General features: G+C 49.7%; 1 protein-coding gene across 1 annotated transcript; it reads right to left on the bottom strand.

Moving 5' to 3' along the window:
- Positions 1-2060: 2060 nt before the first annotated feature.
- SLC35B4 (solute carrier family 35 member B4) lies at positions 2061-22035 on the bottom strand. The gene is made up of 10 exons (XM_059473041.1): positions 21855-22035; positions 13930-14043; positions 13381-13483; positions 11455-11504; positions 10314-10395; positions 8326-8386; positions 7834-7943; positions 7134-7209; positions 5507-5582; positions 2061-4367 (listed from the first exon to the last, which is right to left on the bottom strand). The coding sequence occupies exons 1-10, from the start codon at positions 21929-21931 to the stop codon at positions 4115-4117; spliced, it is 1002 nt and encodes a 333-aa protein (XP_059329024.1). The 5' UTR covers positions 21932-22035; the 3' UTR covers positions 2061-4114.
- Between the last annotated feature and the right edge of the window lie 4897 nt (positions 22036-26932).

Below are 26932 nucleotides of genomic sequence, written 5' to 3' on the forward strand. Positions count from 1 at the left end.
AGTGTTCAGACAACATATTACAGTACAAATATATATATTTCTGAGTGTTGGTTCAGTTTTGCAGCTTTCCTCAGTTTACAAAGTACTTATCTTCAAAATCTTTTATACTCATATTTAACAAACACTAATAGCTGTAATTGATATATTTTACCAACAGTTTGGTATTCAAGTCCTTTTCCCCAAATCCACGGGGTTATATGGTCAAATCTTGGTTCCCTGTATCCACGGGGTTATAAAGTTTAGTCCCGAATCATATCGGGGTCACCATTGGTTGTGTCAGATATCAAGAGTTCTCCTATCATTATGGAGCACGGATTCCTTATCACCAGAGTTTCACAACCTCCTCCATGTTTCTTGTAGGCAGCTCCTCTCAGCACTGACTGTTCCTGGTCCTTGCAGCAGCCATCTGACTGCAGTTCCCACCAATCCACTCTTTCATAACACTGCTCTTATTGGCTACAGCTGTGGCCTGTTAACATCAGGCCTGCTCCTAATCCTTAATAATTAACCCAGCTGTAACGCTTTTGGGGGTAAAATTACATTCTATATCACCTTCATTTACCCACACTGTATCAACCTACAATTCCCCCTTTCTCCTTTAATCAAAGAGTTGCAGCATTTCCAGAAGTACATATTCAAATAAATTGACATTATCACATATTCATATATTTCATTTAGAACTAAGAGTTATACAAGTGTTCAGACAACATATTACAGTACAAATATATATATTTCTGAGTGTTGGTTCAGTTTTGCAGCTTTCCTCAGTTTACAAAGTACTTATCTTCAAAATCTTTTATACTCATATTTAACAAACACTAATAGCTGTAATTGATATATTTTACCAACAGTTTGGCATTCAAGTCCTTTTCCCCAAATCCACGGGGTTATATGGTCAAATCTTGGTTCCCTGAATCCACACGGTTATATGGTCTAATCTTGGTTCCCTGAATCCATGGAGTTATATAGTTTAGTCCTGAATCCACGGGTCATCCCAAATCCACAAGACAATATAATTTCATCCCAAATCACATCGGGGTCACCATTTGTTGTCTCAGCTATCGAGTGTTCCATTATCATTATGGTGCAAGGGCTCCATGTCACCAGAGTTTTGTACCTTCTTGATGTTTCTCACAGACAGCTCCTCCAACACTGACTGTTCCTGGTCCTTGCAGCAGCCATCTAACTCCAGTTCCCACCAATCCACTCTTTTATACCACTGCTCTTATTAGCTTCAGGTGTGGCCTGTTAACATCAGGCCTGCCCCTAATCCTTAATAATTAACCCAGCTGTAACGCTTTAGAGGATGACATTCTATACCACCTTCATTGACCCACACTGTATCCACCTACAGGATCTTCTCCAGAACCCCACCCAGCCAGGCTGAGTCTTTGCTATTTTCTCTCATATTAGAGAGAAATGGTGAGTTGTTCTCAGATTGGATATTCATGGAAAAATTCTTCATGGGAAGGGTTGGGACAGGGCAGTGGAATCCCCATCCTTGGGGGACTCCAAAGCCCACTGGAGGTGGCACTTGGGGACACTGATTAGTGGTGGCACTCATGGACAAAGCCCAGTGGAAGTGGCACTTGGGGACATTGATTAGTGGTGGCACTCATGGACAAAGCCCAGTGGAAGTGGCACTTGGGGACAGCAATCAGTGGTGGCACTTGGGGACAAAGCCCAGTGGAGGTGGCACTTGGGGACAAAGCCCAGTGGAGGTGGCACCTGGGGACACTCATCAGTGGTGGCACTGGGGACAAAGCCCAGTGGCAGTGGCACTTGGGGACATTGATTAGTGGTGGCACTCATGGACAAAGCCCAGGGGATGTGGCACTTGGGGACAAAGCCCAGTGGAGGTGGCACCTGGGGACATTCCTTAGTGCTGGCACTTGGGGACATTGATTAGTGGTGGCACTTGGGGACATTGATCAGTGGTGGCCCTGGCACTGCTGGGAACGGCTGGATGACCTCAGAGGGCTTTTCCCACCTGAACCATTCCATGACTCCATAGATTTTCCAGCCACAGCGAAGCACAGAACGAGACGCCCCCAGCAGCCTTTGGAGAGGACACAGATTTATTTATTTCACTTTAAAAAATCCACCCCAAGCCCTCCCAAACCCCACCAGCCACCCCAAAAGCGGCCGGGCTCCTTCCCTCCTCCAGCCTCTGCTAAAAAATAGGTGCTGTGATCTCTGCCCAGACATCAACCCCACACCAATCAGCAGCCCCAGCCTCGAGGGGGTTAATTAATTAATTAATTTTGGCTAACCAGGCACCTCTGCCGCTCCATAAATATTCCAAACGCGCTCAATCACACCAGGAAGTTTAAAAATGCTCCTGACAGCAACAAACAACCCCAGGTTGATGTGTTGGGAGTGAAAAGCACATGGTAAAAAACCAAAAATCAGGAGTGCCCAAATCCCCCAAAATTCCCGTGTCTCATGGGAATTGGGGACAATGTGCAAGGTCCTGGAGAGGAGGAGGGACCCAGAGGATGCACAAATGTTACACCTGGGAGCAGCTCCGTGTCAGCTCTGCTCAGCCCCTGGGTCCCAAATCCCTGGATAAAACCATCTCTGGATCCCAAACCCCTGGATAAAACCATCTCTGGATCCCAAATCCCTGGACAAAACAATCCTTGGATCCTGCAATCCCTGGATAAAACCCCTCGATCCCACAATCCCTGGATAAAGCAATCACTGGATCCCAAATCCCTGGATAAAACAATCCCTGAATCCTGCAATCCCTGGATAAAACCCCTGGATCCCACAATCCCTGGATAAAACAATCCCTGCATCCTACAATTCCTGGATTAAAACAATCCCTGGATCCTACAGCCCCTGGATAAAAGAATCCCTGGATCCTACAATTCCTGGCTTTAAAAAATCCCCGGATCCTGTAATTCCTGGATTAAAAAAAACCCTGGATCCTACAATTCCTGGATTAAAACAATCCCTGGATCCTATAGCCCCTGGATCCCACAATCCCTGGATCCCACAACCCCTGGATAAAGCAATCACTGGATCCCAAAAACGCCTGGATCCCACACTTCCTGGATCCTACAATCCCTGGACCCAACAATCCCTGGATCCCACAATCAGGAGGCTCAGGAAAAATGGGAACTGGGAAAAAAAAATCCTTCAGAACATTAGGATGGAGCTGCAGGTCCTGGCAGTGCCACGCTGGCTCTGGGTGGGATGGAATTCCTTTTTCCCACACTGGGATTTGGGGCTGGGGCTAAACCAGTGCTCCCAGCACAGATGGAACCTCTCCCTTTTCCCACTCTGCTCCCAGCAGGGATGAGGCCGTGGGAAGCTGGGGATTATCCCAAACAAATGATAAAAACAGAGGAAGTTTTGGAAAGGTGGCCTTGGTTCAGGGAATGCCTGGCAGGGAGGTGCTGCCTTTCCATCACTTTGGGAATTTTTTCCATCATTTTTCCTTTGCTATTAAACCTCCTTCATCCTTCCACGTTCCCAGCTGAGCAGGGACAGCAGCTCCAGCATGGGAGCTGCTCCAGGAAAACTGCAGGGAAACTCCAGGAATAGCAGCCAGGGGTGACACTGAGGGACAAGGAGCCTGTGCCAGGCTGGCACAAAAGCCACGAGGAAACTGATCCCAAGGGAGGGGAAAGCCAGGGTGCCCTGGGCAGACTGGGAGCTCCAGCTGGGGCTGTGTCCCACATCCTGCCAGCACAGGGATCAGGGATTCCCACTGGAACGGGGCTCAGCCATCAGCTCCAGACACCGAGACAATTAAAGGATGGCACGAGACCGGCTCAGGGTCCAGCTGATCCAAAAGCCATGGAAGTTGGGCTCCCAACAAACCTCTGGATCAGCTTCTCCTTAAAAAGGGTTATTCCAATGGGGAAGGAAAAAAAAAAAAAAGGAAGGAAAAGGGGTTGCCTAAAAAATGCCAACTCGCAAAAAATGCCCAGATTGTTTCTCCATGATCCTTTCCCCAAGTTCCCAGTGCAGGCTCCCCATTCTCCCAGGAGCTTGGCACAGCCAACACCTCCCCTGGTACAAAAGCACCCCCTGGACTGGGGGGCTCCCTGCTTTGCTCTGCTCTGGCACACAACCAACAGCTCCCAGCGGGAATTCCCTGTTCTCACTGCTCCTTGGGCCGGCCCTGGCCCCGGCAGCGCGCCAGGAGCGGCCCCAGGCTGTGCCACAGCTCCGTGTACATCAGCGTGCCCACGAAGACAAAGGCCGTGCCCAGCCAGTGCCAGCCCGTGAAGGGGTTCTGGAAGTACAGGATGGAGAAGATGAGGCTGACGAACTTGCGCAGCGTCACCACCAGGGTGACCGTCAGGGACGTGCACTCCGTGGTCAGGATGAACACGCCGCGGATGCAGACGTACCTGGGAGCAGCAGCTAAGGGACAGCAGGTGTGGAGACTGAGATTCCCTCTGGGAATGGGAAGGAGCAGGGGATGGGCAGCCTGGTGTGGATGGGGGAATTCCCTCCTGGGATCAGCTGGGTTGGAACAGGATGCTATGAACTCAGGGAAACCCCAAATCCCAGATTCCCCCACTGGAGCAGTCAGGGCTGAGTTAGAAGCTCCAAACTCCTCCATTTCCATGGAGCAGGAGTTCCATAATCCCACAATGAACCAGGCTGGAAAAGACCTTTGAGATCACTGAGTCCAGCCTAAAAAACCAAAGTTCCCTTTCCCCATATTTTCAGAGTTACACCAACAGCAGCTCCCAACAGCAGGGAAGCCTCCAAGGATTTTCCTCCTGAGAGAAGCAGGTAAGGGAGAGCAGGGATGGAGACTGGGGATTCCCTTTGGGAATGGGCAGGAGCAGGGAGATGGGCAGCCTGCTCTGGATGGGGGAATTCTCTCCTGGGATCAGCTGGGTTGGAATGGGACACACCAAACTCAGGGAAAGCCCAAATCTGATTCCCCAACTGGAGCAGCTGGAGCTGAGTTGGAAGCTCCAAACTCCTCCATTTCCCCTGGAATTCCAGGGAGCCAGGGATCTCCTGGATCTCCAGGAGTTCCTGGATTCCAGGGAGCAGAAGTCCCAGATTCCCACAATGAACCAGGCTGGAAAAGACCTTTGAGATCACTGAGTCCAGCTTAAAAAACCAAAGTTCCCTTTCCCTGCATTTTTGGAGTTACAACAACAGCAGCTCCCGAGGGCAGGGAAGACTCCAAGGATTTTCCTCCTGCTGAGAGAAGCAGGGAGATGGGGAAATTCTGCTCTGGATGGGGAAATTCCCTCCTGGGATCAGCTGGGTTGGAACAGGACATATCAAACTCAGGGAAACCCCAAATCTCAGATGCCCCCACTGGAGTAGAATCCCAGAACAAACCAGGCTGGAAAAGACCTTTGAGATCAAGTCCAACCTAAAAAACACAAATTCCCTTCCCCCATATTTTTGGAGTTCCACCACCAGCAGCTCCCGAGGGCAGGGAGGACTCCAAGGATTGAGGAAGGCAGCTCCAGCCCTGCTGTGCCATCCCACAGAAGGTGGGATCAGGGATAAAGGATACTGGGTGATGACGTTCATCAGGAGGTAGAACCACATGATGGGCAGGGTCAGGCCGATCACCGGCACCTGGAACAGCTCTGCAGGGAAAAAAATGGGAAAAAAATGGGAAAAAAGGAAAAAGGACGGGATGAGGTCACTGCTGGAGGAGCCTCTCTCCTTGCCGAGCCTAACCATGATCCAGGACTCCCTGCAGCCCTACACAGCCTGCAATTCCAGAGGGAAGAAGGGAAAATAAGGGAAAATATGAGGAGAAAAGCTCTGTCGTGCTCTCCTTTGTCAGAGGAATTCACTCTGTTCCCACAGCAAATCCTGGGGAGCACCAGCAAAAAAAATAAACCCCAGCAGGTCCATGTTGACATCCCTTATTGAGGATCAGGTCCTGGTGCTCCCATTCCTGAGCTCCCATGTTCCTTTTCCCAGGGATCACTCTTGGATGTGGTTGGTGTGTGGGAATTGGTAAGAAACTTGGGTTTTAAACAGGGAATTATGGAATGGTTCTTTAAATTCCACACCTGCCATGGCAGAGACACCTCCCCCTATCCCAGGCTGCTCCATCCCCAGTGTCCAGCCTGGCCTTGGCCATTGCAGGGATCAGGGGCAGCCCCAGCTGCTCTGGGAATCCCTTCCCAAAATCCCACCCCAGGCTCCCTCTCCAGGGAATTCCCTCCATTCCCAGCTCTCCCAGCCTGGCATTGGATCCATCCCCACCCCGACTCCTCTCTAGGAAGGGATTTTGGGCTCTGGGGGCTTCACTGGCAATCTCAGCACTCCAGGAAGGGTCTCCCTTCCCTCTGCCATCCCCAACTTCCATAAAAATCCCTGGGGATGGATTCTGAGTGTCCCAAATCCCAGAATGGTTTGGGTGGGAAGGGCCCTTCAAGCCCATCCCATTCCAATGCCACCATCCCAGGCTGCTCCAGCCTGGCCTTGGGCACTGCAGGGATCAGGGGCAGCCCCAGCTGCTGTGGCAATGCCAGCCCAGGCAGGAATTGCTCATTGCCAAGATGCCACCCATGGCTGCCCTCTGGCAGTGGGAGCCATTCCCTGTGTGCTGTCCCTGCAGGCCTTGTCCCCAGTCCCTCTGCAGCTCTGCTGGAGCCCCTGCAGGCCCTGCAATGTGCTGGGAGCTCTCCCTGGAGCCTTCCCTGCTCCAGGGGAACATTCCCAGCTCTCCCAGCCTGAAATTGGATCCATCTCCTCTCCAAGACATTCATGGACCCAGGGGCTTCACTTGCAATCTCAGCAAACCAGGAACGGTCTCCCTTCCCTTCTCCTCTCTTTTCTCTCCCCATTTTCCATAAAAATCCCTCAGGATGGATTCTGAGTGTCCCAAATCCCAGAATCCCAGAATAGTTTGGGTGGGAAGGGCCCTTCAACGCCATCCCATTCCAATCCCACCATCCCAGGCTGCTCCAGCCTGGCTTTGGGCATTGCAGGGATCAGGGGCAGCCCCAGCTGCTCTGGCAATGCCAGCCCAGGCAGGAATTCCTTCCTGAAATTCCTCCAAATCCAAAAGGCCTGGAACTCCCCAAGATGCCAGCATGCACAAATGCAGGAATGAACTTCCCAGAGGATTTCCCAGAGGATGGGGAGGCCCAGGAGCAGGGATGGCCCAGCCCAGCACTCACCAGACTGGCTGAAGAGCACGGCGTGCTGGTAAATGTTGGGAGCCAGGAGCAGGAACCCAGGGAGCGGCAACGCGTGCTGGGGGAGAAACAAACCGGGGTGGGATCAGGGGAGGGGAATCCACCCAAAACCCCTGCTGGAAAGCAGCTGGATCAGAGCAGCTGGATCAGAGCAGCTGGATCAGAGCAGCTGGATCAGAGCAGCTGGATCACAGCAGCTGGATCAGAGCAGCTGGATCAGAGCTGGATCACTGCCAGCTCCCTCCTGGCAGTGTGGGATCCTTTTTGTGCCCAATGCAGGAGTGGGAGGGTGTCACAGACATCTTTTATGAAAAATCCTTTCCTTGGGATTTTTTCTCCTGAGAAGCTGAGAGGCCTCAGGAACAAAATGCAAACAATGATTATCTGCTGCTGTGGAATGCATCTGGGATTGGTCCATGTTGGTTGTTTCTAATTAATGGCCAGTCACAGTCAGCTGGCTCAGACAGAGAGCTGAGCCACAAACCTTTGTTATCATTCTTTCTTTTTCTATTCTTAGCCAGCCTTCTGATGAAGTCCTTTCTTCTATTTTTTTAGTGTAGTTATAATATAATATATATCATAAAATAATTAATCAGCCTTGTGAAACATGGAGTCAGATCCTCATCCCTCACCCTCAGAGCCCTGTGAAGGGAGCCTGGAGCAGGGGGAGCCCAGGACTCACGTTGTAGAACAGAGCTTCCTTGGAGTGCTTCCCAAATCTCTTGTACAGAGTCTCCTGGAAAATGCCCATCCTGGCAGACATCAGCAGGGCAAAGGTGAGGGCAGCAATGCCTGCAAGGGAAGCACAGCCCAAATCACCAAATTTGGCTTTCAGGGAAAAAAAAAACCAAACAAACTGCCCAGAGTTGGTAATAAAACTGGTAATGATTTTGGGATTTGATTACAGGTCTCCAAGAGATCCCTTAAAAGTACCAGGGATGCAGTTTGTGCCACCACTGATAACAATCAATCCCAGATTTCCCAAAGGGCCACCAACACACCCAGGGTGGAGGCAGGAAACCACAGATAAAGCCTCATCTGTGAAATCCTGTGCTGAGGAACACCTGGAGCAGCCCCAGCCCCTCTCTCTCCCTCTCTCCTCCAGGCAGGGCTGCCTTTGCCAGGAGAATTCCCAGAATCCTGCCAGCATCCCAGAAATGTGGCCCTCACATACCCAGCAGCCACCAGAGGAAAGCCTGGGGTCCATCCTCTTCATTTGAGCTGGAGTCAGACGCCTGAGGGGAGACACAAGAGTCACCAAGAGCCACCAGGTCCCTGCAGCAGCCCCAGGCTTCCCACCCTGCTCCAGGGAATGCAGAGATCCCAGCAGAAAATGGCAGAGTCTGATCAAATCAGGATTTTTCCTGAAAGGAACGGCCTGGTTTGATGAGACTGAACTCTTTTAACCACAAAAATCATCAGTGTTGCTTTTCAAGCCCTCAAAGCCAGCTCATTCCCAAATCCCTGTGTGGGATGTACCTTCATCCCATCCCCAGGCTCCTGTGTCCCCATCCCATTCCCACACTGCTGTGTCCCCATCCCATTCCTGTGTCCCCATTCCCAGGTTCCTGTGTCCCCATTCCCATGTTCCTGTGTCCCCATGCCATTCCAGGTTCCTGTGTCCCCATCCTATTCCTGCATTCCTGTGTCCCCATCCCACTCCCATGTTGCTCTGTCCCCATTCCCATGTTCCTGTGTCCCCATTCCCAGGTTCCTGTGTACCCATCCCATTCCTGTGTCCCCATTCCCAGATCCCTGTGTCCCCATCCCACTCCCATGTTGCTGTGCCCCCATCCCATTCCTGTGTCCCCATTCCCAGGTTCCTGTGTCCCCATCCCATCCCCAGATCCCTGTGTCCCCATCTCATTCCCAGGTTCTTGTGTCCCCATCCCATTCTTGCATTCCTGTGTCCCCATTCCCAGGTTCCTGTGTCCCCATCTCATTCCCAGGTTCCTGTGTTCCCATCCCATTCTTGCATTCCTGTGTCCCCATTCCCAGGTTCCTGTGTCCCCATCTCATTCCCAGGTTCCTGTGTCCCCATCCCATCCCCAGGTTCCTGTGTCCCCATCCCCAGGTTCCTGTGTCCCCATCCCAGAGGTGACTCTCTAGGAAGGAATAAGAGTCCTGGCCAAGCCCATCAGGAGCTAAAACCAGTCCTAAAACCAGACCTAAAACCAGACCTAAACCAGACCTAAACCAGACTTATTGTCAAGAAATGGAGGAGATGAGGCTGAGGGCACAACTCCAGCTGGAGCTGCCTCAGCTCCCTCCCTGTGTTCCAGGGATTTATTCCCCTTTCCCTCAGCTCCACCCCAGGCTCAGCCCTGGGAGCTGCTCAGGATGAACTCAGAGCCCAGGCTGCAGAGCCCAGCCCTCCCTCAGCCCCCTGAGGGTGAAAAGCTCTGGGATGAAGGGGAATTTGGGGCTGTGGGATGAAGGGGAATTTGGGGCTGTGACAGTCCCCTTCATTCCCAACCCCTCTGAGCTGGATTAAGTGCACCAATTGTCACTTTGTGCCATTTTTTTGTCACCAGCTGATGGGGACAGGTTGTGGGTCTGTGCTGGGGATGAAGGGGAATTTGGGGCTGTGGGATGAAGGGGAATTTGGGGCTGTGGGATGAAGGGGAATTTGGGGCTGTGACAGCTCCCTTCAGACCCCTGTGAGCTGGATTAAGTGCACCAATTGTCACTCTGTGCCATTTTTTGTCACCAGCTGACGGGGTCAGGCTGTGGGTGCTGACCCAGGGACAGCTCTGAGTGTGTTCCACGTGGATTTGCTTCCCTCCCTCCTGCTCTCCCAGCACAGGCACTTCATTTAAAGGTCAGGCTGGAAAAATCCAGCCTGAAAGGAAACAACCTCTTGTGGGATGGAAAGAAGGAAGATTTCTGGTGGATTTTTGTTTAGGATTCACCTGCTCCTGCCTGCCACACGAGGCAAGGAAAAGCAGCTTCTTTCTGTTACCTCTGAGGCAGAAAAATGAGATTTATTCCCAGAAAAAACCAGCATGAACAGATGTAATTAATTAATTAATAATTAATGAAATCCCACAGGAAAATAGAACCAGGAGGAAAAGCTGCTGGGGAGCAGATGCAGAGGAAGGAGACACCTCCATGAGAAATCAGACACAGGGAATTGCTGAGGTTGTCCCTTGCCATGCTTACCACTTGCTTTGCAGACATGAAGGTGCAGGTGAAGATGCCCAGGGACACCAGGGCTATGGAGCTGTACTTGGACACGCTGTACCTGCACAGGGGACAAGGGACACGTCACCAACCCTGCCTGGCTCACATCCACCCCTGCTCCAAACCTGGGATAAGGGGCACATTCCCACCCCTAACCCTGGCAGGGCCAGCTGACTCCAGCTCAGCACCTCAAGAACCTTTTCTCCCCAAATTTATCCCACTTTATTCCAAAGCTCCAGCCTTGACTCTGTGCAGGCACAGCTCAGAATTATCAATGTGTTATTAATGTGTTATCAGCATGTTATTAATGTATGATCAATGTGTTTGCAGTGTGTTATGCACAGGGGACAAGGGACACGTCACCAACCCTGCCTGGCTCACATCCATCCCTGCTCCAAACCTGGCATAAGTGGCACATTGCCACCCCTGACCCTGGCAGGGCCAGCTCAGCACCCCAAGAACCATTTCTCCCAGAATTTATCCCAGTTTATCCCAACCCTTCTCCCAGTTCATCCCACAGCTCCAGTTGTGCAGGCACAGCTCTGACTTACCAATGTGTTATCAGCATGTTATCAGCATGTAATTAATGTATGATCAATGTGTTTTCAGTGTGTTATGCACAGGGGACAAGGGACATGTCACCAACCCCACCTGCCTCACACCCATCCCTGCTTCCCTGAATTCCTGCTCCAAACCTGGGATTTGGAGCCACATTCCCACCCCTAACCCTGGCAGGGCCAGCTCAGCACCTCCAAGCTTTTCTCCCCACATTTATCCCACTTTATCCCAACACTTCTTCCATCTCATCCCACAGCTCCAGCCTTGGCTCTGTGCAGGCACAGCTCAGCCTTATCAATGTATTATCAGCATGGTATCAGCATGTTATTATTGTGTTATCCACACAGCTGTGGAAAATCTCTTCCCAGCCCAAAATTCCAGCCAAGGAAGGAGGGAGAGGTGGAGATGCACAAGGAGCTATTCCAGCCTCTGTGCCCTGCTCTCTGTCCCAGTTTCCCATCATTAAAATCAGAATATTTAACAGGAAAAGTGATGGCACCAAACACCCACAGCAGGATTTAATGCAGAGCATTCCCCTGAAGAGAGGAAGTTTGGGATTTACCTTTTCTTCAGGATGATGATCCCTAGAGCCATGCTTGCTATGAGAGAACCCTGGGGGAATAAAAAAAAATATAAAAAAAAAGAAGAGAAAACCAAAGCAGGAGATCAGAGGCCAGAATTGCCCAGCCTGGGATGCTCATCCCAAACTGCAAGAACACCAAGAGAAACTCCAGACTGGAGCAGGAAAAGTGACAGGGAGAAGGAACAGCTTCCCTGAGGTTGGATATTGGGAAAACTCCTGCCCTGAAAGGGCTGTCCCAGCCCTGGAGGGATTTCCAAGCCCTGTGGATGTGGCACTTGGGGACAGGGGGCAGTGCTGGCCTGGCAGTGCCGGGAATGGTTGGACTCCAGGAGTTTAAAGTTCTTTTCCTGCCTCAGTGATTCCATGATTGTGAGTCCCTTCATCCAGGAGAAGGTGAGCCAGGTGCCTTGGGAACCAGGATTGGATCTCCTGGCCAGGGATCTCCTCTTTCTTCTTTTCCAGTGTGTGACCAGAACCCAAATCCCTCTGGAAATCCCATCCACCCTGCAGCAAAGCCCAGCTCCAGGACTGGCTGCAGGAGCAGAACCACCCCTCAGAGTTCATGTGGGACAGGTCTCCTGCAGTGTCCCCTTCCCATTCCTGCATTCCTGTGTCCCCATCCCATTCCCAGGTTCCTGTGTCCCCATCCCATTCCTGTGTCCCCATTCCAGGTTCCTGTGTCCCCATCCCATCCCCACATTCCTGTGTCCCCATCCCATTCCTGTGTCCCCATTCCAGGTTCCTGTGTCCCCATCCCATTCCTGTGTCTCCATTCCCAGGTTCCTGTGTCCCCATCCCATTCCAGGTTCCTGTGTCCCCATCCCATTCCAGGTTCCTGTGTCCCCATCCCCACATTCCTGTGTCCCCATTCCAGGTTCCTGTGTCCCCATCCCATCCTCACATTCCTGTGTCCCCATCCCATTCCTGTGTCCCCATTCCAGGTTCCTGTGTCCCCATCCCATTCCTGTGTCTCCATTCCCACATTCCTGTGTCCCCTTTCTGCCATTCCTGTCTTCCTTTGCCATTTGCATTCCCGTGTCCCCATCCCATTCCCACATTGCCTTGTCCCCATCCCATTCCTGCATTCCTGTGCTCCCATCCCATTCCAGATCCCTGTATCCCCATTCATTCCAGGTTCCTGTGTCCCCATCCCATTCCCTCATTCCTGTGTCCCCATTCCAGGTTCCTGTGTCCCCATCCCATTCCTGTGTCCCCATTCCCACATTCCCGTGTCCCCATCCCATTCCTGTGTCCCCATCCCATTCCCAGGGACAGGAAAAACCTTGGGCTGGTTTTATCCTTTAGAACCTCTCCTGATTCCAGCTATTCCACCCCCAGGATGTGCTGTGGGGAAAGAGCTCCCACCAGGAGATTCTGTTATTCCCAACAGCTGGGGCTCCATTTCCTTGGGGTTTAAAAAATCTTTTAGTCTGGCACTCATCCACACTTAAGGTAAGATGCATAAATAATTTTTAGATAAATTAGAGAAGAATTAAAAAGATAAATAATTTTTTTTTTCCCAAAGCAAAGACTTGTGCAGGTGGAATTAATCCCAAATCCCAAATCCATGACCTGCAATGTTCAAGACCAGAATGTGACCCACTTGGTGGCAAGGAAAGCTGGATCCCAGCCAGAGCCTGGGATTGGTTTTGTCACTGCCCCTTCCCCCTCAGCTCTGGAATTCCAAAGGCTTTCCTGTTTCCCTGCCTGTCCATTCATCTGGAATTTAATGATCAACTCCATCAAGTGAAACCTTTGGAGCAGGGCTGGAGCTCGGGATCTCCACAGGGGCTTGGTGCTCTCAGGACACGTGGAGCAGGGACAGCTCCAGCAGCAAGGATGGAATGGGAGCCCCAGGAGGAAGAGGAGGATGAGGAGGAGGAGGAGGAAGAGGAGGGAGCTCACCGAGCGGAAGATCATGTGCAGCGGCATGGCGATGTTCAGGTTCAGGGCGTAGTTATTGACCACGCTGACGGTGAAGAACATGGCCACCATGATGAAATAATTCCTGGAACAGGGATAAAACACCTGGGAGATGGGCAGGAACCTCCCTGAGATGCTGAGGGACCCCTCAGGAAGGCATAGAGAGCTCTGGAGCACAGCAGGGCTCTTGGTTCTGCCACCAGTGCAGAAATGTGAGGTGAATTTGGGTGATTTTCCAGGAAAACTTTCCCTTCCCACTCCCACCACACCAAATCCCAGACACAAAAAGCTCTTGAGGCACAAAAAACTCTTCCCTGTGCAAAACTCTGCCCTGTTCCTGTGACAAGGAATGGAAATTTCCCATTGAAAATTCCTGATAAACGAGTGTGGATTTTATCCAGCCTGACAGCTTCCCAACGTGGCTCTGCAGCGCATGGATGGGATTTCCAGAGGACAAGTGGAAAATCCATTTTATGAGAAGCTTTTTGGAGATGAGAGAGAGATCCAGGTGATTCCTGCCTGGGGCTGTACCTGATGGGGATGGCCGGGCGCTTCCTGCCGAAGTTGGCCTCGAAGATGAAACCTTCCACAGCAATGAACAGGAACTGGGAGAAGGTGACGATGTTCCCACAGCCTGGGAACTGCCTGCAGGCAGGGAGAGACAGGGATCACAGCAGCCATGGAGAAATGACACTGGCACCCAACAATGAGGGGGAATCCTGGCCCTGTGCCCAGAATCCTGTCCCTTTTTCCAAACTCCCATCCCCTTTTTTATAATCCCATCCCTTTTTTCAGAATCCTATCCCATTTTTCATAATCCCGTCCCTTTTTCCAAAATCCTATCTCTATTCCCAGAATGCTGTCCTTATTCCCACAATCCAATCCCTTTCCCAGAATCCTGTCCCTTCTCCCATAATCCTATCCCCTTTTTCTATAATCCTATTCCGTTTTCCAGAATCCCATCCCTATTCCCAGATTTCTATCCCTATTCCCAAAATCCTATCCCTTTTTCTATAATCCCATCCCTTTTTTCACAATCCTGTCCCTTTCTCCAGAATCCAATCCCTTTCCCACACCCCAATCCCTTTCCCACACCCCAATCCCTATTCCCACACCCCAATCCCTTTCCCACACCCCAATCCCTATTCCCACACCCCAATCCCCTTCCCACACCCCAATCCCTTTCCCACACCCCAATCCCTTTCCCACACCCCAATCCCTTTCCCACACCCCAATCCCCATTTCCACTCCCCAATCCCCATTTCCACACCCCAATCCCTTTCCCACACCCCAATCCCCATTTCCATACCCCAATCCCTTTCCCACACCCCAATCCCTTTCCCATTCCCCAATCCCTTTCCCACACCCCAATCCCTTTCCCACACCCCAATCACTTTCCCACACCCCAATCCCCATTTCCACACCCCAATCCCTTTTCCCTACCCCAATCCCTTTCCCACACCCCAATCCCCATTTCCATACCCCAATCCCTATTCCCACAGCCCAATCCCTTTCCCACACCCCAATCCCTTTTCTCTACCCCAATCCCTTTCCCACACCCCAATCCCTTTCCCACAATCCAATCCCTTTCCCACACCCCAATCCCTTTCCCACACCCCAATCCCTTTCCCACACCCCAATCCCGTTCCCACACCCCAATCCCTTTCCCACTCCCCAATCCCTTTCCCACACCCCAATCCCCATTTCCACACCCCAATCCCTTTCCCACACCCCAATCCCTTTCCCACTCCCCAATCCCTTTCCCACTCCCCAATCCCCATTTCCACACCCCAATCCCTTTCCCACACCCCAATCCCTTTCCCACACCCCAATCCCTTTCCCACACCCCAATCCCTTTCCCACACCCCAATCCCATTTCCACACCCCAATCCCGTTCCCACACCCCAATCCCTTTCCCACTCCCCAATCCCTATTCCCACACCCCAATCCCTTTCCCACACCCCAATCCCCATTTCCACACCCCAATCCCTTTCCCACACCCCAATCCCTTTCCCACTCCCCAATCCCTTTCCCACTCCCCAATCCCCATTTCCACACCCCAATCCCTTTCCCATTCCCCAATCCCTTTCCCACACCCCAATCCCTTTCCCATTCCCCAATCCCTTTCCCACACCCCAATCCCTTTCCCATTCCCCAATCCCCATTTCCCTTCCCCAATCCCTTTCCCACACCCCAATCCCCATTTCCACACCCCAATCCCTTTCCCACACCCCAATCCCCATTTCCACTCCCCAATCCCCATTTCCACACCCCAATCCCTTTCCCACACCCCAATCCCTTTCCCACTCCCCAATCCCTTTCCCACTCCCCAATCCCTTTCCCACTCCCCAATCCCTTTCCCACTCCCCAATCCCTTTCCCACACCCCAATCCCTTTCCCATACCCCAATCCCCATTTCCACACCCCAATCCCATTTCCACACCCCAATCCCTTTCCCACACCCCAATCCCATTTCCACACCCCAATCCCTTTCCCACACCCCAATCCCGTTCCCACACCCCAATCCCTTTCCCACTCCCCAATCCCTATTCCCACACCCCAATCCCCATTTCCACACCCCAATCCCTTTCCCACTCCCCAATCCCTATTCCCACACCCCAATCCCCATTTCCATACCCCAATCCCTATTCCCACACCCCAATCCCTATTCCCACACCCCAATCCCCATTTCCATACCCCAATCCCTATTCCCACACCCCAATCCCTTTCCCACACCCCAATCCCTTTCCCACTCCCCAATCCCCATTTCCACACCCCAATCCCTTTCCCACACCCCAATCCCCATTTCCACACCCCAATCCCCATTTCCCTTCCCCAATCCCTTTCCCACACCCCAATCCCTTTCCCACACCCCAATCCCTTTCCCACACCCCAATCCCTTTCCCAGCACAGACCCGCCCTGCCGGGGTTTCCTCAGCCTTTCTCCACCTGAGCTTGCACAATCTCCTGCAGGGATTTCCCTCCACATTTCCCAACAGGAACAGCTCAGTGGGGCCAGGAGTGACACAAACCCTGCTGGATCCCCCCTTTCCCATGGGAAGTGCCTTTGGGGGATTCTGTCCCTTCCCAAAAGCTGCTGAGTTTGGGTAATCTGAAGTAATCTGAGGTAATCTGAATTTCCAGGGGGAAAATGCAGCTGGAAATTCAACATTCCTCATTGCTGCTGTGCCAAGGTCAGCTCTGTGCTGGGGCAGCTTTGCTCAGTTTCCTCTAAAAGAGCTTCAGCTCCTCTGGGATTTCTGGGTGCCAAAAAACCCCATTGTGAATTCTAGAATGGACCAAAACTGGGATTTCTGGATGCCAAAAATCCCTTTGGCTGTGAATTCTAAAGTGACCAAAACTGGGACTTCTGGATGCCAAAAATCCCTGTGGTTTGAATTCTGGAATGGATCAAAACTGGGATTTCTGGATGCCAAAAAATTCCTTTGGTTGTGAATTAAACAATGGACCAAAACTGGGATTTCCAAGCCAAAAAATCCCTTTGGTTGTGAATTCTAGGAGTGACCAAAACTGAGATTTCTGGATGCCAAAAATCCCTTTGGTTGTGAATTCTAGAAGTGACCAAAACTGAGATTTCTGGGTGCCAAAAATCCCTTTGGTTGTGAATTCTAGAATGGACCAAAACTGGGATTTCCAAGCCAAAAAATCCCTTTGGTTTGAATTCTGGAATGGATCAAAACTGGGATTTCTGGATGCCAAAAATCCCTTTGGTTGTGAATTCTAAAGTGACCAAAACTGGGATTTCTGGGTGCCAAAAACCCCATTGGTTTGAATTCTAGGAGTGACCAAAACTCCTCACAGGAGCCCCAAAAATTCCTGGCAGAAATCCCATGTGACATCCATGGATCTTTTTAACTCCAGCAGGTTGCAAAATGCACAAAATTCTGTCAGAGCTCAGCAGGGACCCTCTCAGTCCCTTTCTAGAGGGATCCAGGAGTGCAGGAATGGCACAATCTCTGAGCAAACCAAACATTTCTCCTGTGGCAACAGGAATTCCTGCAGGGAATCCAAACCAAGCCTCCAGGAGCAGGGAAGGATTTCAGAGCAGGCTGGGACAGGGCAGGCAATGACAAGTGGGAGATGCAGGGATTTTGGCAATATTTCCATTTTTTTCTTCTACAAGACAGAAACTGAGGCCAAGCATTCCTGGGAGAGCCCATGGCACACACTGTCCCTGGGTGCAGATTTGCAGGATTCAAGCTGGGAAATGCTCTGGAAACCAGGAATTTCCAAGCTGTCCCCTCCAAAGTCTCCTGTGTCACCCCACAGAGCTCTGAGGAGCAGCAGCACCTGGGGAGGGCAGGGCTGAGAAAGCAAAAGGGGATTTTTTTAACTGGAAAAATCAAATCCCAGGGATTTCACCCCGAGCCTCTTCCCTCTGCCCACCTGGCAATTCCCACATTCTTCCCAGAATTATCAATAAAACCTCACTATCAATAAAACTTCATTAGCCATAAAACTTCAACCCTGAAGCTGAAAGGTTCAAAAGCTCCTGAGAAAAAGTGACCTTGAAGCAGAGCCAGAAGCTGCAGGATGGCCACTCTTATCTCCAGCCTTATCTGCAGCCTTTCAGCTCCAGAGAGGATCACAAGGAGCTGGGATAACCCCAGGCTGGGCTTGGCCTCCTCCCAGAGCCCTGGGCCTGACCCCATTTTACCAGCACTGCTGGCACTCAGGGTTCTGTGCTGGCTGATAAGACACAGATAAGAATTCTGGGCTCCTTTTGTGCCTCACAATCCTCACTCAGATCCACCTAAAAAATGAGATTAATCCTGATCTGCCAACCCAAGATCTGCTTCAGCTGTGGACAACTGGGAAGAATCATCCCAGCAAGAAATTTCCTTGCACTCTCTCCAAATTCACCACATGGAAAGGGAGAAAATCTGATTTTTGTCCCTTCCACAGCAATTTGAGCCCCTTCAATCAAGAAATTGGAGATTTCTTGTTCTGCCTCCCTGATCCAGCAGGAATATTTCTCTCCTCTGCCCTGCAGCCACTCTCCACACATTTAAAGCTTTTTCTGTGCCCTCAGGCATTTCCAGATTAAACAATTCTCATTCCTTTGCTTTATTTATAAATCCTGAGCAAATTTCTTCCCAATTTCTTCACCTTTGCTACTCCTCCACTGCCTTTTCCTGGCATCCTGCTCCAGGATTTTGCTTGTTTTATGGCAATATCAGAGTTGGGATATTGGGAATATCAATATTCATCTGCAGGGGGAATTTTCCTTCTAAAACTCAATGAAATAATGAAATTATCCCAATTTTGGGACTAAAGGTGAGCAGGGCAAGTAAAAGGCACAGGAATTGAGGTGTTAGGAGTGGAGGAATTTTGGAAGTGGATGAGAGGTGCTGCTTGAAAGAGGTTTTGTGTGAAAAGCAGCTTTTCCTTGCTGTCTGCAATTGGACTTCTGGAATTTGCTCCTCTGGGTTTCAGCCACCTTTGAATAATTCAGTCTTGGAACAGGGACAAATATTTTGGTTTAAGGTTTGCTTGGAGGATACATGAGCGGCAAAAAAGCCAAATCCAAAAGTTTTTTTTGCTTCCAAAGGGTTCATTCCTCCTCTGTCATTCAGGCAGGAAAGGCAGAGATTGGAGCAATCCCCGAGAGGAAAAACAACAACTCACACAACTCTCCTTCTCCAGGAACTGCTTCTGGGTTTATATTGCAGCAAATATCCCAACTGCTGGGTTTTGCAGCCCCTTTTTCCTTTGTAATTGGGATTTGGATGGGCTGGCAGGGATGCAGGGAGGGCTCAGGGTGCAGTGACTCACTGGGTGCCACACACCAAACCAGTTCAGGCATCGCTCTGCTCCCAGTCAGGCTGCCCAAACCCTGCCAGCCTTCCTCCAGCAGGGTGAGGAAGGTGAGAGCCCCAAAATCATCAGGGGCAGGAAAGGTGAGATCCCCAAAAATATCAGGGTGAGTGAGGAAAGTGAGAGCCCCAAAATCATCAGGGTGAGGAAGGTGAGATCCCCAGAAATATCAGGGTGAGGAAGGTGAGAGCCCAAAATCACCAGGGTGAGTGAGGAAGGTGAGATCCCCAAAATCATCAGAGTGAGGAAGGTGATATCCCCAAAAACATTGGGGTGAAGAAGGTGAGAGCCCCAAAAACACCAGGGTGAAGAAGGTGAGATCCCAAAATTATCAGGGTGAGGAAGGTGAGATCCCAAAATTATCATGGTGAGTGAGGAAGGTGAGATCCCCAAAAACATCAGGATTAGGAAGGTGATATCCCCAAAAACATTGGGGTGAAGAAGGTGAGAGCCCCAAAAACACCAGGGTGAAGAAGGTGAGATCCCAAAATTATCAGGGTGAGGAAGGTGAGATCCCAAAATTATCATGGTGAGTGAGGAAGGTGAGATCCCCAAAAACATCAGGATTAGGAAGGTGATATCCCCAAAAACATTGGGGTGAAGAAGGTGAGAGCCCCAAAAACACCAGGGTGAAGAAGGTGAGATCCCAAAATTATCAGGGTGAGGAAGGTGAGATCCCAAAATTATCATGGTGAGTGAGGAAGGTGAGATCCCCAAAAACATCAGGATTAGGAAGGTGATATCCCCAAAAACATTGGGGTGAAGAAGGTGAGAGCCCCAAAAACACCAGGGTGAAGAAGGTGAGATCCCAAAATTATCAGGGTGAGGAAGGTGAGATCCCAAAATTATCATGGTGAGTGAGGAAGGTGAGATCCCCAAAAACATCAGGATTAGGAAGGTGAGATCCCCAAAAACACTGGGGTGAGTGAGGAGGATGAGATCCCCAAAATCATCAGGGGGAGGAAAGGTGAGATCCTCAAAAACATCAAGGTAAGTGAGGAAGGTGAGACCCCCAAAATTATTAGGATGAGGAAGGTGAGATCCCAAAATCACCAGGGTGAGTGAGGAAGGTAATCCCTAAAAACAATGGGGTGAGGAATGTGAGAGCCCCAAAAACATCGGGTGAGTGAGAAAGGTGAGATCCCCAAAATCATCAGGATGAGGAAGGTGAGATCCCCAAGGACACTGGGGTGAGGAAGGGAGAGCCCCAAAATCATTAGGGTGAGTGAGGAGGATGAGATCCCCAAAATCATCAGGAGGAGGAAAGGTGAGATCCTCAAAAACATCAAGGTAAGTGAGGAAGGTGAGATCCCCAAAATCACCAGGGTGAGTGAGGAAGGTGATCCCTAAAAACAATGGAGTGAGGAATGTGAGAGCCCCAAAAACATCGGGGTGAGTGAGGAAGGTGAGATCCCCAAAATCATCAGGGTGAGGAATGTGAGGTCCCCAAAACCATCGGGGTGAGTGAGGGAGGTGAGAGCCCAAAAACACCAGAGGGAGTGAGGAAGATGAGAGCCCCAAAAACACCAGGGTGAGGAAGGTGAGATCCCCAATAACATTAGGGTGAGTGAGGAAGGTGAGAGCCCAAAAACATCAGGATGAGTGAGGAGGACGAGATCCCCAAAATCATCAGGGTGAGGAAGGTGAGATCCCCAAAAGCATTGGGGTGAGTGAGGAAGGTGAGAGCCCCAAATCATCAGGCAGGTGAGTGAGGAAGGTGAGATCCTCAAAATCATTAGGATGAGGAAACCGAGATCCCCAAAAACATTGGGGTGAGGAAGGTGAGATCCCATGAATATCAGGGGGAGGAAGGTGAGATCCCCAAAATCACCAGGGTGAGTGAGGAAGGTGAGAGCCCCAAAAACACCAGGTGGGGGAAGGTGAGATCACCAGAAATACCAGGGTGAGGAAGGTGAGATCCCCAAAAACATCAGGACGAGGAAGGTGAGATCCCAAAGAACATCAGGATGAGGAAACTGAGATCCCCAAAAACATAGGGGTGAGGAAGGTGAGATCCCATGAATATCAGGATGAGGAAGATGACATCCCCAAAACCATCAGCCTCCAATCTGGCAATCAAGGGGACTCGGTGACTTTGCAGAGTGACGATCCCAGGGGGAGAACATTCCCAGACTCCCAGCTCGCACTCCCATGTGCGGAACATTCCCTGCTGTCCCCGGGCACAGCTCCTGTCTCGTCCCGGGGATTTCAGCGCTGCCCGGCATGGGGACAGCGGAGAGGGGACATCCCCATGCCCGGACAGGTCACCGACACGGCCACAGGCAGGGGCCACCCCCAAACACCCCAAACCCCACTGAGGGGACACAGGCGATGCTCCAACTCTGGGCTCCTCCATGAGGGACACCAAGGCCTGAGGGGTGAAACCCCCTCAGTGCCCCCGCAGCCCAAATCCCCCCAGTCCCCCACAGCCACCGTGGCACCGCTGCTCCCCTCACACACGCTGAGGCCTCACCCCGATCCCACTGCCATGGGCTCCCCTGAGAGGCCTCACCCCGATCCCACTGCCATGGGCTCCCCTGAGAGGCCTCACCCCGATCCCACTGCCATGGGCTCCCCTGACCCTTTATCCCCCCCAAACCCTCCCCGCGGCCCCGCACCTGGCCAGCAGCTCCAGGAACACCACGTTGCTGCAGCAGCCGCCGAACACCAGCCCCACCGCCACGGCCGGGTGCATGGTGTCGCTCCAGGCAACGAGGCGGCGTCCCGGGCCGCGGCCGCATCCCGATCCCGGGGCTCTGCCCCGCTCCCGGCCCCGCCGCCCCCGCTTCCTCCGGCCGCCGGTAGTTCGCTCCCGGGAACTAGAACTACAACTCCCGGCAGGCTCCGCGCCGCCTCAGCGCGGCTCCCGGCGGGCGCCCCGCCGCGGGGCACGATGGGAGTTGTAGTTCTGGTCTGAAAAATGTGATGGCGGCGCTGAGGTGGCGTCAGGAGGAGGCGCGGCTCCGGCGCTGGTTGTGGCGGGGAGCAATTCGTAATTGACTTTTTGGGGTTATTTAGTGACCCCAAAACGCCAGTTAGAGGCGGTTCCTAAGGATGCCGTGCCAAAGATTTCCAAAGAATAATTATTATTGAAAGGCAGAGCTGGGGGTGCTCACCTGGAGCAGGGAAGGCTCCAGGGAGAGCTCCCAGCACATTGCAGGGCCTGCAGGGGCTCCAGCAGAGCTGCAGAGGGACTGGGGACAAGGCCTGCAGGGACAGCACACAGGGAATGGCTCCCACTGCCAGAGGGCAGCCATGGGTGGCATCTTGGCAATGAGGAATTCCTGCCTGGGCTGGCATTGCCACAGCAGCTGGGGCTGCCCCTGATCCCTGCAGTGCCCAAGGCCAGGCTGGAGCAGCCTGGGATGGTGGCATTGGAATGGGATGGGCTTGAAGGGCCCTTCCCACCCAAACCATTCTGGGATTTGGGACACTCAGAATCCATCCCCAGGGGTTTTTATGGAAGTTGGGGATGGCAAAGGGAAGGGAGACCCTTCCTGGAGTGCTGAGATTGCCAGTGAAGCCCCCAGAGCCCAAAATCCCTTCCTAGAGAGGAGTCGGGGTGGGGATGGATCCAATGCCAGGCTGGGAGAGCTGGGAATGGAGGGAATTCCCTGGAGAGGGAGCCTGGGGTGGGATTTTGGGAAGGGATTCCCAGAGCAGCTGGGGCTGCCCCTGATCCCTGCCATGGCCAAGGTTGGGCACTGGGACTGGAGCAGCCTGGGATGGTGGGAGGGTTGGAACTGGGTGGGCTTTGAGGTCCCTTCCAACTCATTCTGGGATTCTGGAATTCTACACCACCTTTGTTGGGTTTTCCATGGAGCAAAGTGCCGAGTCCGGCAAGGAGAACAACTGGGAACACAATTCAGGACTGGAGCAAAAGTCACTCCAGCGATTTGGGGGCCAAATTTATCAAACAAGAGCCCTTATCTCGAAGTGGGGCTGATAAGAACCATCCCACGAGCTGGAAATCCTCAAAGCTCCACAGGCCAAGGAAGGATTGGGGCACCCTGGGATGGTGGGAGGTGTCCTTGGACACTGGATGGGATTTAAGGTCCCTTCCCACCCCACCATTCCTGGTTTGCTGCTGAATTTTGGCTGGATTTTCTGTCCAGTCCAGCACTCACATCACTAAACTGCCAAAAATCCCCCACTATGGCCAAAAAAACCCACCCAAATTTTGCATTTTTTCCTCCGTGCCCCAGGGCTAAGGAATCATTTCTCATTCTGCCAAAAAAATCCACCACAAGAATATGGAGCCTTGGAAGAGCTGCTGATCTTCAGCTTGAGGATCCTCCTCTGTGGGAAGCGATTCCTGAAAATCTTTGGAATTTTTGTCTCCAATTTTGTAACTCCCTGAGTTACTCACCCTGAGCTGCTTTGGTGCAATTCATCCAATTTAACCCACAAAACCTTTGGCTCTTCCATGTCTCCAAATTGGGCCAAAAATTCAATTTTCTGTGCAGGGAGGAGGAACCTGCTGAGGCAAAAGGCTCTGGAAGTGGAAGGCAATGAAAATTAACAGGAAAAATGTTAATTTAGGAGTTTTATTTCTTGTGAAAACACAAATCTTCACTCATTTCCTGCTCTCAATAATTCTCATTTTTGCTGATGGCTCCTCGCTAGGTTCTTTAAATCCACTTGCAAATCAAATAATTGTGACTCAACCACATTTTATTAAAAAAAAAACCCAGTTTTGAACTGGTTTTCACTCCCAATTTCCCTCTGAACATTTCACAAAATCCCCTTTCTAAATAATTCACCAGCCCTACAACACAGCCAATATTATCAGCAGCCCTGGTGCTTCCACACCTCAATTAAATCCATAAAATTAATGAAAGATACAATTCCATGCTAGGAAAATAAAAAAATCTCCCCCATCTCCCAGCTGAGACTGCTGAGGGACAGAATTTCTGGTTTTGGGAAATAACTTTTTAATAAAGTTATAAATAAATAGCATTTTTTTGTTGTTGTTTTTGGGGAGTTAATGAGAAATGGGTGCAGCAAGAATATTGGATATATTTAGCAGAGAAAGGGGTGAAAAGCAGGAATTAGGCTTTGGAAAATACAGAAATATTTAATAAAACTATAAATAACAGAAATATTTAATAAAATTATAAATAAATCACCTTTTTGATGTTGTTTCGGAGAGTTAATGATAATGGATTCAACAATAATATTTGATGTTTTTTGCAGAGCAAGGGGTGAAAAGCAGGAATTTGGCTTTGGAAAATACAGAAATATTTAATAAAGCTATAAATAAATCACCTTTTTTGTTGTTGTTTTGGGGAGTTAATGAGAAGTGGACCCAGCAACAATATTTGATATTTTTTGCAGAGAAAGAGGTGAAAATCAGTAATTGGGCATTGGAAAATACAGAAATATTTAATAAAGCTATAAAGAACAGAAATATTTAATAAAACTATAAATAAATCACTTTTTGTTGTTGTTGTTGTTGTTGTTTTGGGGAGTTAATGATAATGAATCCAGCAATGATATTTGATATATTTAGCAGAGAAAGGGGTGAAAAGCAGGAATTAAGTTTTGGAAAATACAGAAATATTTAATAAAACTATAAATAACAGAAATATTTAATAAAATTATAAATAAATCAGCTTTTTGATGTTGTTTTGGAGAGTTAATGAGAAATGGATCCAGCAATAATATTTGATATATTTAGCAGATAAAGGGCTGAAGATCAGGAATTGGGCTTTGGGAAATACAGAAATTTTTAATAAAGTTATAAATAATTAGCATTTTTTGTTGTTGTTTTGGGGAGTTAATGAGAAATGGACCCAGCAACAATATTTGATATTTTTTGCAGAGAAAGAGGTGAAAATCAGTAATTGGGCATTGGAAAATACAGAAATATTTAATAAAACTGTAAAGAACAGAAGTATTTAATAAAACTATAAATAAATCACTTTTTTTTTGTTGTTTTGGGGAGTTAATCAGAAATGGATCCAGCCGTAATATTTGATATATTTTGCAGATAAAGAGATGAAAATCAGGGTTAGAAAGGCAGGAATTGGGCTTTGGAAAATACAAAAATATTTAATAAAACTATTAAAAAATCACCTTTTTTTTTTTGTTGTTTTGGGGAGTTAATCAGAAATGGATCCAACAATAATATTTGATGTATTTAGCAGAGAAAGGGATGAAGATCAGGAATTGGGCTTTGAAAAACACAGAAATTCACTTTTTTTGTTGTTGTTGTTTTGGGGAGTTAATGAGAAATGGATCTAACAACAATATTTGATATATTTAGCAAATAAAGAGATGAAAATCAGGGTTACAAAGGCAGGAACGGGGCTGGGAGGGATCTCAGGGGTTGTTGTTTTGGGGAGTTAATGATAATGGATCCAGCTGTAATATTGGATATATTTAGCAGATAAAGAGATGAAATGCAAGAGTTCAACTTTGAAAAACACAGAAATTCACTTTTTTTTTTTGTTGTTTTGGGGAGTTAATGAGAAATGGATCTAACAACAATATTGGATATATTTAGCAAATAAAGAGATGAAAATCAGGATTACAAAGGCAGGAGTTGGGCTGGGAGGGCTCTCAGGAGTTGCTGCTTTGGGGAATTATTGAGAAATGGATCTATCAACAATATTGGATATATTTAGCAGAGAAAGGGGTGAAAATCGGGAATTGGGCTTTGGAAAACACAGAAATTCACCTTTTTCGTTGTTGTTGTTTTGGGGAGTTAATGAGAAAGGGATCTACCAACAATATTTGATGTATTTAGCAAATAAAGAGATGAAAATCAGGGTTACAAAGGCAGGAGTTGGGCTGGGAGGGCTCTCAGGAGTTGCTGCTTTGGGGAGTTAATGACAAACGGATCTAACAACAATTCTGGATATATTTTGTAGTGAAAGGGGTGAAAAGCAGGGATGGAAAGAGGAATTGGTGTGGGAGTGGCTCTCAGGAGTTGCTGCTTTGGGGAGTTAATAAGAAATGGATCCAGCAGTAATATTTGATATATTTAGCAGAGAAAGAGATGAAAATCAGGGTTACAAAGGCAGGAATGGGGCTGGGAGGGCTCTCAGGAGTTGCTGCTTTGGGGAGTTAATGATAATGGATCCAGCTGTAATATTGGATATATTTAGCAGATAAAGAGATGAAACGCGAGAATTGGGCTTTGAAAAACACAGAAATTCACTTTTTTTTTTTGTTGTTGTTTTGGGGAGTTAATGAGAAATGGATCTAACAACAATATTGGATATATTTAGCAGATAAAGAGATGCAAATCAGGATTACAAAGGCAGGAGCTGGGCTGGGAGGGCTCTCAGGGGTTGTTGCTTTGGGGAGTTAATGACAAACGGATCTAACAACAATATTGGATATATTTTGTAGAGAAAGGTGTGAAAAGCAGGGATGGAAAGAGGAATTGGTGTGGGAGTGGCTCTCAGGAGTTGCTGCTTTGGGGAGTTAATGAGAAATGGATCCAGCAGTAATATTTGATATATTTAGCAGATAAAGAGAGGAAAATCAGGGATGGAAAGAGGAATTGGTGTGGGAGTGGCTCTCAGGAGTTGCTGCTTTGGGGAGTTAATGATAATGGCTCTACCAACAATATTTGATATAGTTAGCAGAGAAAGAGATGAAAATCAGGGTTACAAAGGCAGGAACGGGGCTGGGAGGGCTCTCAGTGGTTGTTGTTTTGGGGAGTTAATGATAATGGATCCAGCTG

The sequence above is a fragment of the Ammospiza nelsoni genome, chromosome 5 (assembly GCF_027579445.1).
Source record: "Ammospiza nelsoni isolate bAmmNel1 chromosome 5, bAmmNel1.pri, whole genome shotgun sequence".
NCBI classification, from domain to species: domain Eukaryota; kingdom Metazoa; phylum Chordata; class Aves; order Passeriformes; family Passerellidae; genus Ammospiza; species Ammospiza nelsoni.